Source organism: Paroedura picta, chromosome 1 (assembly GCF_049243985.1).
Source record: "Paroedura picta isolate Pp20150507F chromosome 1, Ppicta_v3.0, whole genome shotgun sequence".
Classification (NCBI taxonomy): domain Eukaryota; kingdom Metazoa; phylum Chordata; class Lepidosauria; order Squamata; family Gekkonidae; genus Paroedura; species Paroedura picta.
In genome coordinates, this window is record NC_135369.1 from 24,683,487 (window position 1) to 24,696,330 (window position 12,844).

Below are 12,844 nucleotides of genomic sequence, written 5' to 3' on the forward strand. Positions count from 1 at the left end.
AGTTGACTAGCTGACTGCTAAGTAGCTCTGTACCGGCCCTGCTAACGAGCTGCCCTGCCCCCACCCACCCCACTTGATCTGGCTGCTGCCACCCAAGGCCACCTTAAGCTGCCTGGCCAGGAGCCAGGGTAGGAGACCCTTTCAAGGCCCATTCTTAGGAACGGGCTTTGATGCTAGTTAAAGAATATATGATTTTTGCACCCCTCCTTTGCATAAAAGGTTTTTTTGGGGGGTGGGGAGGTTTTGGTTGGCTTGCATTTTGAAAAACTGTTATTTTTGGAAAGCAGCTCCACATTTTTGGAAAATAAAAAAGCACGTTCGTATTCAGATAAATATGTATATTGCACTGTGGTAGAAAGTCAGAACACTTTCCTCAGATTTGGGGTGAGATCTCCATTTTGTCCAAATTTATATGAATCTCCCCAAATTGCACATGGGATTTTTTTTCTAACTTCAGCTAATGGGGGGGGATGACTCTTTCCCATATGAAATTTAATCAACACCTGTTGATTATAATATTACAAAACATGTAATATTACTACTGATCCGTTCTTTATCGTTCTGGAATTTTGTAGAGCCAAATGATGCCTTAGATTTTGAATGTTAGAAAGACGGATTCAAACCACTGTTCAGCTTCATACACAGGAGTCTGGTGTGAGACCTCCCATTTATTCTGTCATAACCTTTTTGTGAGTCAGAGTTAACTTCCTCAGATGCTCTATTTTGAAGCTCGCTGAGTAGTGAAGCATGGATTGGGACTATGTATGGTGCTTGCCCCTCTAAACTCCGGCATTGTCAAACAGGTTCTCCTTGAACAGGCAGTCCACAGCCTACACAAAATCTAAACTATCACCAGTTGGCTATTTTGGACAATCAGTACAGCTTTATTTTTTAAAATCTGTCTATAAAAGGAGAAAAAGAAACCTGGTATTCGCTGTGCTGCAAACCTTGTAACCAAGCTAGAGTGGCAAAAGGCAAAATAAAAACGGAAAGCATACAAACAATTCTACATGGCTAGTGCCAGATATAAATCCAGGCAGGACCAATGCTTATTTACAGACACGATCTTGGAACACTTTCAATATGTATGCTTCCCAACAAAGGAGATGCAGGAGATGCAGGCCCTGTTGACTGAGCTCTCTGAACAGCTCAGTTTTAAAAAGGTCTATAAACATTATCTTTCTCCAGCAAAGAAAAGAACCAAATCTATTTAACATTCCAGGTGGACTGAACAATTATGATTGGGTGGCAAGAATCTCCTTTTAGCCAATGGGAAAAGGAATAAAATGGACAAGCGATAAGCCAAAAATATAAAGGAACGTAATTTAGTGCTTTGGAATGGAGCACTTTGACAGAGACAAGCTTATTGACACCTAATAATTGTCTGGCAGGAAATGGAAGACCTTCAACAGAACATTTAAATTATAAAAAGGCATTCTGGGTTACAGCTGAAAGGAGAGTTGATATGAAACTAAAACTCTGACCTCCCTGGGGGAAGATTAGAATGCAAATTAATTTAATAATCATGATCTTTCCCAGTCAAACCTGCAGAGAAACATGCGCAATTCCATCCAAAGGGTATTTACTCAGAAATAAGTCCCAATGAGATGAGTGGGTCTTCTTCCCTAGCAATTTTTATTTTGTTTATTTAACTTAATTAGTCATCCAGCTTTCTCTCTCCACATAGGTGACACAATTATAAAACAATTATATATACACACACACACATCAATGCAATAAAACTGGATTACACAATAGGAGAATAATGAAATAAAGCTTCCAATTATCAACACAGAGGAAGGGGAAACTATATAGGATTGTAAAAAATAGACAATTAACAGCAAGTGTATTTAGGACTGCAGGCTTGATGTGCTGAATGGGTTGCCAGATCTGGGGTATAATGGGGTATAATGCCAAAAAGTCCACCTTGCAAAGTGGCCATTTTTTCCAGGTGAATTGATCTCTTTCACCATTTGAACCACTATGGGTTTATGGAGCTCTATTTGGATTTAGACTTGGGTTGCCAGCTTTGGGTAGGAAAAAGTGCTGGAGAGTTGGGATTGGAGCCTCAGAAAGGCAGGCTTCAGGGAGGTCAGGGATCTCAAAGGAGGATAATCCATAGAGTCCCCCCTCCCAAAGTACTAATTTTCTCCAGGGCTGCCAGATCTCCCCTGTCGACTGCCAAATCCCTGTCGACTGCCATTGCACCATTTTTGTTCTAACCTAAAAGGGTCTTAGGAGGTAACTATTAGATCATTGACATAGATAGCATAGATAGCCAGATCCCCATGTCAGGTGAATATACAAACAGCTTGGAATTTGTCCATCTTACAGTGCATTTTAAAGACCACTGGGAGCATCAGTCACTGAACTCCCAGAATCTCTTCTGGGTTGGCCCTTAGTGTACCATGTGTTTAAATGCCAGGTGGGTTGTGGTGCTTCCCTAGAGGGCCCAGTTAAGCTGCAGAGAGCAAGTGTGATTAAGAGTCACAGCCTCTCATCTGGAGAACAAGGGTTTGATCAGAAATGGTTTAAGGATTTCTGGGGCCCTAGCAGAGTTGTGGTGGGAGCAGCCAGACTGGAAAGAGGTGTAACTCTGTGTCCTTAAAGAGGGGGAAAGGGGGGAGGAGAGAGGCTAAAGCTCTGATCCATGGGGGGAAGGCCCTATGGGGGGCCCAGGAAGCGTGGGGCCCATAGCACATGTTACATCTGCTACATGGATAAACCAGCTCTGGGTTTGAGTCCTCCATCCTCAACACGCAGCCAGCTGAGTGATCTTGAACTAGTCACTAGTCACAGTCCTATTAAAGCTGTTCATGTAGAGCAGTTTCTCTCTGCAGTTCCTTTCTATGCAGAGCTGGACAAACATATGGTAAAACCATCTGGGGTGAAGTGGATGCTGCTATGTCCATCAGGCCTCTATTCCACCCTCCTTCATCTGCACTATTTTCCTGAGGGCAGTACAGACACACACACCCCGCCAAAAAAAAAAACGGTTTTCCTAAAATGGGAATATGGTTTAGGAGTGCCTACTCTGTGTCATTGGCGATCCTTGTAACCCAAGAATTCTGAGTCTTATAATGCCAGGGCCAAGTCCCCCCAAATTCCCATTCCCCCCCTCCCTACTCTGCCACGAGAAGTTTAAAAGGAAGGAAAAACAAAACAGGAATGCATTTCTTGGTGCCCTTTTAACATTTTTAATTCACTCTCCCTGTGGTTAGGAAGAAACTCTGCTTTGGTGGGAGTCTAGTTCTACACATTCTCCTGTTGTCAAGCCAACTGAATGTAGGAGTCCAGATCCTTATAAACATACATACCACCTGATCGCAGAGCAGCCAAGGATCTGTTGGAGGAGGGTTGGCATATTTGGAGCCCAAAAGGTGACATTTGGTACCCAGATTCATTATGGGAAAGAATTTTGGCAGGTGCGACTTCTCCTAGCATTTGTAGCAGCAGAAGATGCGTTGGAAGAAATTTTCCTTTACTACATTCAGTGATGTCGGGTTCACATGCAGGGGAAAGGGATGTGGGCCTTAGGTGGCAGAATGCTGAAGTGTTAAAAAGGGCTGTGCCATTTAGGAAAATTTTCCCCTCCTACTGAGAGGGCCAGCGTGGTGTGGTGGTTAAGAGCAGCAGGCTCTAATCTGGAGAACTGGGTATGATCCCCTGCTCCAACACATGCAACCAGCTGGGTGACCTGGGGCCAATCACAGTTCTCTCAGAGCTCTCTCAGTCCCACTATCTCAAGGGTGTCTGTTGTGGGGAAAGGAAAGGTGTTTGTAAGTCACTTTGGGCTCCGTTGGGTAGTGAAAAACAGGGTATAAAACCCCCAGCTCTTCTACTGCAGATCCCCATTATGCAGTTCTAGAGGGCCACTGACTCTCTGGAACAATTTGTTGCAGGGGAGGGTTGGAGACATATAGACAATGTTTGGATACAGGCCAGTACTGCCTCCTTTTCCTTTAACATTAATTAAAACATTTGGGAAATGTGTTTCCTCAAGGGTTGCCTGCTCCAGGTTGGGGAAAACCTGGAGACTCTGGGGGTAGAGCCTGTAGAAGGTGGGGTTTGGAGAGGGGAGGGACTTCAGTAGGCCATAATGTCATACAGACCACCTTCTAAGCAGCCATTTTCTCTAGGGGAATTGATCTCTGTTGCCTTGAGATGAGCTGTAATTCCAGAGGATCCCCAGGTCCCACCTGGAGGCTGCCATCCCTAGCTCTGTTAGGGATTATTAGGAAAGGTACAATAAAATGGCCAATATTATAATGCCCCTCTATACATTTTCATTGGGAATACTGCATACAGTTCTGGATACCGTATCGCCAAAAGAACATTGCAGAGCTAAGTACAGGAGGCAGCAATCGACGATTAGGGGATTGAAACACTGCTTATGAGGGAAGGCTGAAGAAGTGTCTGGGTCTTTTCAGTTTGGAAAAAAGACAACAAAGGGGGCAAATGAGAAGAGGTTTATAAAATCATGCAGGTAGTAGAAAATGCTGTGTTTTTTTCCAGCCACCTGAGTGAACTAAAGAGCCTCTTGATGCGGGTGAAGGAGGAGAGTGCAAAAGTTGGCTTGAAACTCAACATCAAGAAAACAAAGATCATGGCATCCGGCCCTCTCAATTCCTGGCAAATAGACAGGGAAAAAAAGGAGGTAGTGACAGATTTTATTTTCCTGGGTTCCAAGATCACTGCAGATGAGGACTGCAGCAAAGAAATTAAAAGATGCTTGCTCCTGGGGAGGGAAGCTATGGCAAATCTAGACAGCATCCTAAAAAGCAAAGACATCACTCTTGCCAACAAAAGTGCATTTAGTCAAGGCTATGGTCTTCCCAGTTGCAATGTATGGCTGTGAAAGTTGGACCATAAGGAGGGCCGAGCGTCAAAGAATTGAGGCTTTTGAACTCTGGTGCTGGAGAAGACTCTTGCGAGTCCCTTGGACTGCAAGGCGAACAAACCGGTCAGTCCTAGAGGAGATCAGCCCTGCCTGCTCCTTAGAAGGCCAGATCCTGAAGATGAAACTCAAATACTTTGGCCACCTCATGAGAAGGAAGGACTCCCTGGAGAAAATCCTAATGCTAGGAGCTATTGAGGGCAAAAGAAGAAGGGGATGACAGAGAATGAGGCAGCTGGATGGAGTCATTGAAGCAGTCGGTGTGAGCTTCAATGGACTCCAGGGAATGGTAGAAGATAGGAAGGCGTGGAGGATCATTGTCCATGGGTCGCGATGGGCCAGACACGACAACAATTAAACTGATGGGCAGTAGATTCAGGACAGACAAATATTCCTTGACATACAGAGTGATTAAAATGTGGAATTTGCTGCCAGAGGATGTCATGGTGGTCACAAGAATAAGCAGTTCTAAAAGGGGATTAGATTATTCATGGAGGATAAGCCTACTAGCCATGGTGACTGAGGGGAATCTCCATACTCAGAGGCACTAAACCACTGAATCCAAGGAGGCAACATCTGTAGAAGGCCTCTTTGCCCTGTTATTGTGGGTCCAGAGGAACTGGTTGGCCACTGCATGAGACAGGATGCTGGACCAGATGGACAAATTCGCCTGATTCAACTAGGCTCTTATGTTAATGTGAAAATGCCCACCAAACAGGAAAGCAGCTTATTTGGGGGAAAGGTTCTAGCTCCGTCTTTATCATTCCGTGCTAATTTCCATTTGGAGCGAATGATAAATGTAGGGGAGCTGTGAAAAATGTAACCGCTCCCCTGTAGTCTGACATATGCACTCCATTCTGCCACCACTGCAACCTTGGGCTTCTTATTCGTATAACTGTCTAAGAAGCGGTGTGTGTAGAGTTCATACAACTAGCCCCGCCCCCTTTCTTTTTTGCAATTTTAGATTTGGTCTGTTGTTACATGGCTTTCACATGTATCCCTATAGCACTCTACAATGATGGCTGTGTGATGGGGTTAGCATTGTACAAATAAATCAAATAATTTAAGAAACAAACCTTGCAGCTAACTCGTTTGCTTTTTTAATGTGGTTCACAGGCCTGAAGTCTCCTAAAACTAATTGGATGAGTGGATAAAAAGGCGAGGAGGAAGTCAAATGCTTTCTGCATATAGTCAGAGTTCCTCTAGGCACATGTGGTGGCTGGAAAAATTCATAAATATAAGCGTGAAACACTTTCCTTGCAGGGATGCCAGCTTCCAGGTGGGACACCGCCCCCCTCGAATTACAGCTCATTTCCAGAATACAGAACAAAATCTGAGTCCAATGGCACCTTTAAGACCAACAACATTTTACTCAAGGTGTGAGCTTTTCAAACAACAGAGATTGACTCCCCGAAAAAAAAATGGATCTTTTTGGGGTGCTGTGGGTGGGGATGGACTCTATGTTATTGCACTCCACTGAGGTCCCAATTCTTCCCAGGCTCCATCCCCAAATCTCCAGGAGTTTGGCAACCTGACCCGCCCGCCCATTCCGTTGCTACGAGCCAGCTAAACCCTGGCGTCCCCCCACCATCCCCTTGGAGAATGAGGCTTAGCACAAAGCCGGCGTCGGTGGCAGGCAGGCAGGTGGGCGGGCGCACGCGCAGCGGCTCCACCGGGAGCGAGGGAGGAACAGAGGCGGGCGCGCGCACCAAAGGCCGGGCGGGCGGACTCCATCCCCCCAAATACCCTTCGCGACGGGACCGGAAGCGGCTCTTCCCGGAGGCGGCTTTAAAGCGGAAGCGCCGAGCCGGGGCGGGGCAGCGGTTCCTTTGAGGTCTCGCGTGACGCGCAGACCGAGTCGGAGTCACCGCGGAGGAAGCCGAGAGTGCGAAGAGCATCCCTGGAAGCCTCTCCGCCGCCTCGCGCTCCATCCTTCCTTCCTTCCTCCTTCGGCCCCTCGCCCGCAGCACCATGGTAAGGACCGGCGCCCCCTCGCCTCCCCCTCCCTCCAGGGCCGCCATCTTGTCTCCGGGCCGCCATTTTGTGGGGGGCTTCTGGGGGGTCCCTCCCCTGCCCGTGGGGATGGGCGCTTCTCTCTCCGCCCGAGGGTGGGCTCGTCAGGCCGCTTGCTGTTCACGGGCTGTCGGGAGGGGGCGGTTGAAAGTGTGTGGGGGGCGTTCTCTTCCCCCCCCCCGGCTATCCCTTCAAAAGCCCAAATTCCGGGACTTTCTTTTTATTTATTTGTTTTGCCTTTTTGGGGGGAAGAGGCCGAGCTCCGGTTACGAGCCGGCGGGCCTTCTACTCCCCTTGGCGTTTGCACGAGCTTTTGTTCTTGCACTCGTGGGTCTGAGGCGGGAGTGGGGACATTCTGGCTTGCATTGTTGTCCCCTTGTCTCCCTGCTGCCCCCATCCCCGCCCTGCGGTCTAGCAAGCATCCTTGGCGAGGAACGCGAAACTGCAGAGGGTAGGCCGGGGCTGCTGTCATTAAGGCTGAGGCTCGCACCCGGCGGGGGTGGGGTGAACCTGCGAAGCCTTCCTGCCCCACAATATGCTAATCGGAGCCCTGGTTGTAGTCTTCCTCCACAGCTTTCTTTGTGCAGTGGTTTCCACTTTGTGCTGCCTCAGCTACTCCTGAGGCGCTGGCTTGCCAAGACGCCTTTTGGCCGTAGAAGGAGAACCTGCGAGGTCTGCGTTTGTAATACGCCTCTCCCCCTCCCCCCCCCAAAAAAAGCTTATTCAAACGTTGAAATCCTAATGTACACCTTTCTCATGTCCTCCAAAGTGCTATTGACTGGGGCGGTCTCCTTTTTAAGTGGTGGAACTTTATAGCAATTCTGCGTTTCTTAACAATAGCTGCAAGATAATCAAACTTCTGTAACTGACAATGGGAACATGTATGCAATTCCCGGTTGCCCTTTCTATTGGCTTGTCAGCCTGCCTCAGCTTGCTCCCCCCCCCCCCCCATGCAGTACAATTCAATTTCCTTTTCTGGAGCCGCCCGCCTCCCAGCGTGGTTGCTCTCGCCTACTTTCTTCTTGCCCCATAAATGAGATAATGGACCAACTTTCCCTTCTGCCCTTTTCCCAGAGACCTGTTTTCTGGAGCATTTTGTAATGAGTGCTGCTTCTCAGAACTGGCGACGCTGTCGGTGTGTTTGCCATTCCACAGCAGGCAGGAACTGACAGAAGGGGCTGTTTTCCTGTATGTGCTCGTTAAAGGAATGCACCCTCTGTGCCTTTTTTAAAGGATAATTGAAGGCTTTGTTTGGAATTTGTCCAACTTTTTACAAGGGCGCCTCAAAACGTCGACACATTAGAGTCAAGCACTTGCCACAGCATAGAGCAGGATGGAGGCCGCTAGGGAATGCTTGGGTGCCAGCAATCTTTGGTTTTCTCAGGAGATTCGTTAAAACTCTCGCTAGATTTGGTGGCCCCAAATCTTCTTGTCCCTATTCTGTTGCTTGCTGAGCTTGTGAATTTATCCCTATTTTAGAGTTCTTTAGTGGTGCTCTGATCAACTCTGCAGAGCAAGAAAGAAGGGTAGAAGCTAGTTTGACATTTGCAATACAGCTACAGGAGGGCTCCTATCTATTCCAAGCTCAAGAGAATTGCTTAAACCTTCATCCAGTGAGGCTTCTTTATAGGCTTTCGTTTATTGAGCTTTCCTTGGATGCTACACCCCGGTGCTGTTCCTGCAGGGGCTCCAGCATGGCCAATGTTGAACCCCCTTCTTTCTCCTTGGTAGGCATCTGGCGTAGCTGTTTCTGATGGTGTCATCAAAGTCTTCAATGACATGAAAGTGCGCAAGGCTTCCACCCCAGAGGAGGTCAAAAAACGCAAGAAGGCTGTGCTCTTCTGCCTGAGTGAAGACAAAAAGACCATCATCCTGGAGGAGGGAAAGGAAATTCTGGTGGGCGATATTGGAGACACCGTTGATGACCCATACCTGCACTTTGTGAAGATGCTACCTGACCGTGACTGTCGCTACGCCCTCTATGATGCCACCTATGAGACCAAGGAGAGCAAAAAGGAAGACCTTGTCTTCATCTTCTGGTGAGTGACTTCTTCCCCTCCTTCTAAGTTGGTACCAACACTTGTTTCTCATTCTGGCCCTTCCTGCTGCTTTCCCAGAGTCATAAGCATGGGTCCTCCTTTCATATTCCAATATAAGTCAATATGGTTGAGATTCTGCTCCAGAGTCTCTCCTAGGTTGGTGAGAAGGTAGCAAGAGGTTTTGTCACCTGTTTCTCAGCAGCTGCCTGTCCAACCTTGCTTCCAGGTCTCTTCACGGTGCTTATTCAGTACCCCATGCACTGCTGAATCTCCCCGTGAGATGTGGGAAAAGGGCTGAACTGAGAGCAATCCCTATTTCAGAAGGAATTGAGGACAGACCCCCTTGTAAGTAGCAGGTTACTGGAGTGGAGGGTCCGGAGGTTATCCATTGTGGTGTGATGGCTAAGAGGTAGACTCCAATCTGGGGAACTGGGTTGGATTCCCCACTCTTCCACATGAAGCCTGCCAGGTGACCTTGAACCAGTCAGTGTTCTCTCAGACCCACCTACTTCGCAAGTACCTGTTGTAGGGAGAGGAAGGGAAGGCAATTGTACTGCACTGCTGAGGATAGAGAAAAGCAGCCATGCAATTCTTCAACAAAATGCTGGGATTTGCTCCTTGTCCTCTCATTCTTATGAGGCTGCTTATATTGGGGGCAGAGCCTCTTGTGGCACAGAGTGATAAGGCGGCAGACATGCAGTCTGAAGTTCATGAGGCTGGAAGTTCAATCCCAGCAGCCGGTTCAAGGTTGACTCAGCCTTCCATCCTTCTGAGGTCGGTAAACTGAGTACCCAGCTTGCTGGGGGGTAAACGGTAATGACTGGGGAAGACACTGGTAAACCACCCCGTATTGAGTCTGCCATGAAAACGCTGGAGATCGTCACCCCAAGGGTCAGACATGACCTGGTGCTTACACAGGGGATACCTTTACCTTTTTTATTGTGGGCAAGTTGTTAACTTCCAAATTTCTGCATTTTGAGAATAAAGGATATGGTACGCCACAATCCCAGATATCTCTAGCACCCAGTGAGTGCATGCTGGCATTTATGTCTGTATTAAGGACAAGAAATGTAGAGGAGGCACCTATGTGAAGTCTGAACAAGGTGTTGCTCCCTTTCCCCCAGATAGATTCATGGCTGTTTCTGTAAGATTAGTCAAGCCTGCATCCTGGCCATAGAAACCTTGTGCCGTGTGGTTCTTTTTGCTCAAATACATAATTGTAGTGTTGCAAGAGTGCATTAACTGAGTAATGTTTAACTCTGGGAACCGCGTTGCACACCACTGAGGAATGCGACTCCATGCATACTAATAAGAGTGGGACTCATTTTCTTGTGTTTGTTGGAAACCATGTTCTAAAAGATACATGCAGCTTGCTAAAGGGTACAGATGTTAAAGCAAATAGGTGAAGGTCCTTTGTCTGAGGAACTACCCTTTTGATTGGGGGCTTAACCAGCTGTAACAGAGTCTCCCCTATACTTGGGCTTGTTTGCTGGCCAGAAACCTGTTCCTTTAGACCAGGGGTAGCCAAACAGCGGTTCTCCAGAAGCCCATGGGCATCCGGAGGGCCGCAGTTTAACCACCCCGCTTTAGTCTGCAGTCTGACCTTCCTTTGTTCCAGAGTTGATCTGGTTCCTGTCGTACTAAGGTTGCTCTTCTCTTCCTACAGGGCGCCAGAGTGTGCCCCCCTCAAGAGCAAGATGATTTATGCCAGTTCTAAGGATGCCGTGAAGAAGAAACTCACCGGTGAGCGAACAGGGGTGTAATCCGGGGATACTGGCTCTGTTTCCACTGTTTAATCCTGTGGTTCAGTCCTGGGTTGCTTCAAAGCCATGAACTGGCTTGTGGTTCAGCCCTGGGGCACTAGGCTTGCGCAGACTGCTTCATTGCTGATTGCATCCTGTCATTTGGAATTAGCCGGCTGTCAACACCTTTGGGAAGCAGTGCCGGGGAGCATTGTGACACTGTGACTCCTAATTTGGGGTGATTATAGCACTGGATTTTGAAGAGTGCTTTAATACCGTATTTACCCCTCAACAAACAGTGGTTTCTATAAGCTGTCAGTTGTGAGCCAGCCTCGCATCTAGTCCGGAAGGGCTTTAAATACAATCTTGTGCCACTGCTCCACACTGATGGTCTGGTCTGTGTCGCTCTTGCCTTTCAGAAGGTCCCTTGAAAATATTTTAGTCTCCGGGATTTATGCAGTAGCCAGGGGGGCTGCAGGTGCTCTGAGCCGAATGGCAGGTTGGGCCCAGATAAGCCTGACATTTCTTTTGCTGAGCAGCAGTGGTGGTGGGAATGGTTCCCCATCCGTTGTAATTTAGCCAGCCCTTCCTCTGAAGAGTTGTGGGCTATATGCTTAGTTCTCTCCCCCCCCCCTTAATCCTCTGTGAGGTGGGTTAGTCTTACTGCCCCAGGTCATGGTTATTCTTACATGAGGTGTCCTGACCAGTAACTTCAAGCTTGCAGCTGGCTGTCCTACTAACCAGCATCCTGCTTTGGCTGTGGCAGTCTGATCAATAAGCCACAGCTGCCTTGCGAGAGATGGCAGTAAGGCTGCGGGGTAACTGAGAATAAGCCGAATACAAGGGTGAAGGATGGATAACTTCCTGCTGCTCGGGTGTCTCTCTTCCAGCCCCTCCCTTCAGGGGGGGATTGCTGGCTGAGAATGGTTTTTTGTGAACAATCTTTGTTCTGTCTCCAGGCAGCCTGTGTCAGGGGTGGATGGGAAGGGGGGGGGGGAGTGCTACATTACCAAGACAGCCCTGAGAAAACTGCCTGTTCACTTCCCACCTTTTAAAATTTTCCTCCCTTTGCAGGGGTCAAACACGAGGTGCAAGCAAACTGCTATGAAGAAGTGAAGGACCGCTGTACCCTGGCAGAGAAATTGGGCGGCAGTGCCGTCATCAGCTTGGAGGGCAAGCCCTTGTGAGCCCCACCCCACTCCCCTGTTGTGCCAGCGTCTCCGGAGCTTCCATGTTAATGGCCCTGTGCTACCGTTTTTTGGGTTGGTGGGTGGGATGCGGGGTGGGCTCCTCCTTTTTAGTTACGTTCCAGTTCTTCCTTTTCATCTTCACCCATCAGGTGCTCCCCTCCTGTAAAAGCAGCTGCCCCCCAACCTTGCAGCTGCTGTTGAAACTTGCCAAACCATCTTCAACTCTTCTCTCACACCTCCTTCACTCCTCTCCCAGCCCAGCCTTTTAAGATGATATTCCTCTCTGGGCCCCAGTCCTTGGCTGCCTCCTTTGTCCTCCGTGGGACCATCTGCTTTTCTCCATTCCAGCCATAGGACCATTCCAAGCAGGACACGGCTCCTGGCCAAGGCTTTGAGGGAGAGAGGGCATTTGAAGGCCAGGGGGTCTGCGGGCCCTTCCTCATTCCAAAATCAGTCCATCTTGCCTGTTGTGTAAATTTTTTTTATTGGTTTCTTTTTGTGTTTGGAAAACCATGTGGAATGGCAGCTGTGTTCCCTCCCCTCCCCTCTGACCAACACCCTCCCCTCCTTATCTGCCATAGTGGCTTTGTGCTTGTCTGTAGTACTGTGTATAAATGAGACATTGTGGAGAAAAGTTGCACCCATCTCAATGTTGGGGGCGAAAATGCCCCACCCAGTGGAACTTAACAAAATATGGAAGCAGCACCAATAATGACCTTCAATAAAAAAATTAATGCTATTCTAATGTCTGCTGCTCCTTTCTCACCTGAGCTGGGATGAGGGGAGAAGTGGGCCGGAGTACATCAAGCACATGGCTTTTTTTACTTGGTGCTAAATTATTCCAGGGCTTGTGCCAAGGTATGTGAGCGAATTTCTGCCAATTGCCTAAATATGCACATTTTGCTCAAGTGGAAGCTCTGGGAAAGAGGAAAAGCCAATGTTTAACCCAGCATGGTTGGGAAG

The 12,844-nt window shown here is 48.2% G+C and overlaps 1 protein-coding gene across 1 annotated transcript; it reads left to right on the plus strand.

Moving 5' to 3' along the window:
• Positions 1-6,657: 6,657 nt before the first annotated feature.
• On the plus strand, positions 6,658-12,620 carry CFL1 (cofilin 1). Its single transcript, XM_077328492.1, has 4 exons — positions 6,658-6,871; positions 8,642-8,949; positions 10,616-10,692; positions 11,766-12,620. Exons 1-4 carry the CDS (start codon positions 6,869-6,871, stop codon positions 11,876-11,878), a joined length of 501 nt encoding a protein of 166 aa, XP_077184607.1. The 5' UTR covers positions 6,658-6,868; the 3' UTR covers positions 11,879-12,620.
• The last annotated feature ends 224 nt before the right edge of the window (positions 12,621-12,844 follow it).

Bases quoted from the DNA above. Each gene is read 5' to 3' on its own strand.
- CFL1 (XM_077328492.1), top strand. The intron at 8,950-10,615 runs GTGAGTGACTTC...CTCTTCCTACAG, and splicing joins GACCTTGTCTTCATCTTCTG to GGCGCCAGAGTGTGCCCCCC. The intron at 10,693-11,765 runs GTGAGCGAACAG...CTCCCTTTGCAG, and splicing joins CGTGAAGAAGAAACTCACCG to GGGTCAAACACGAGGTGCAA.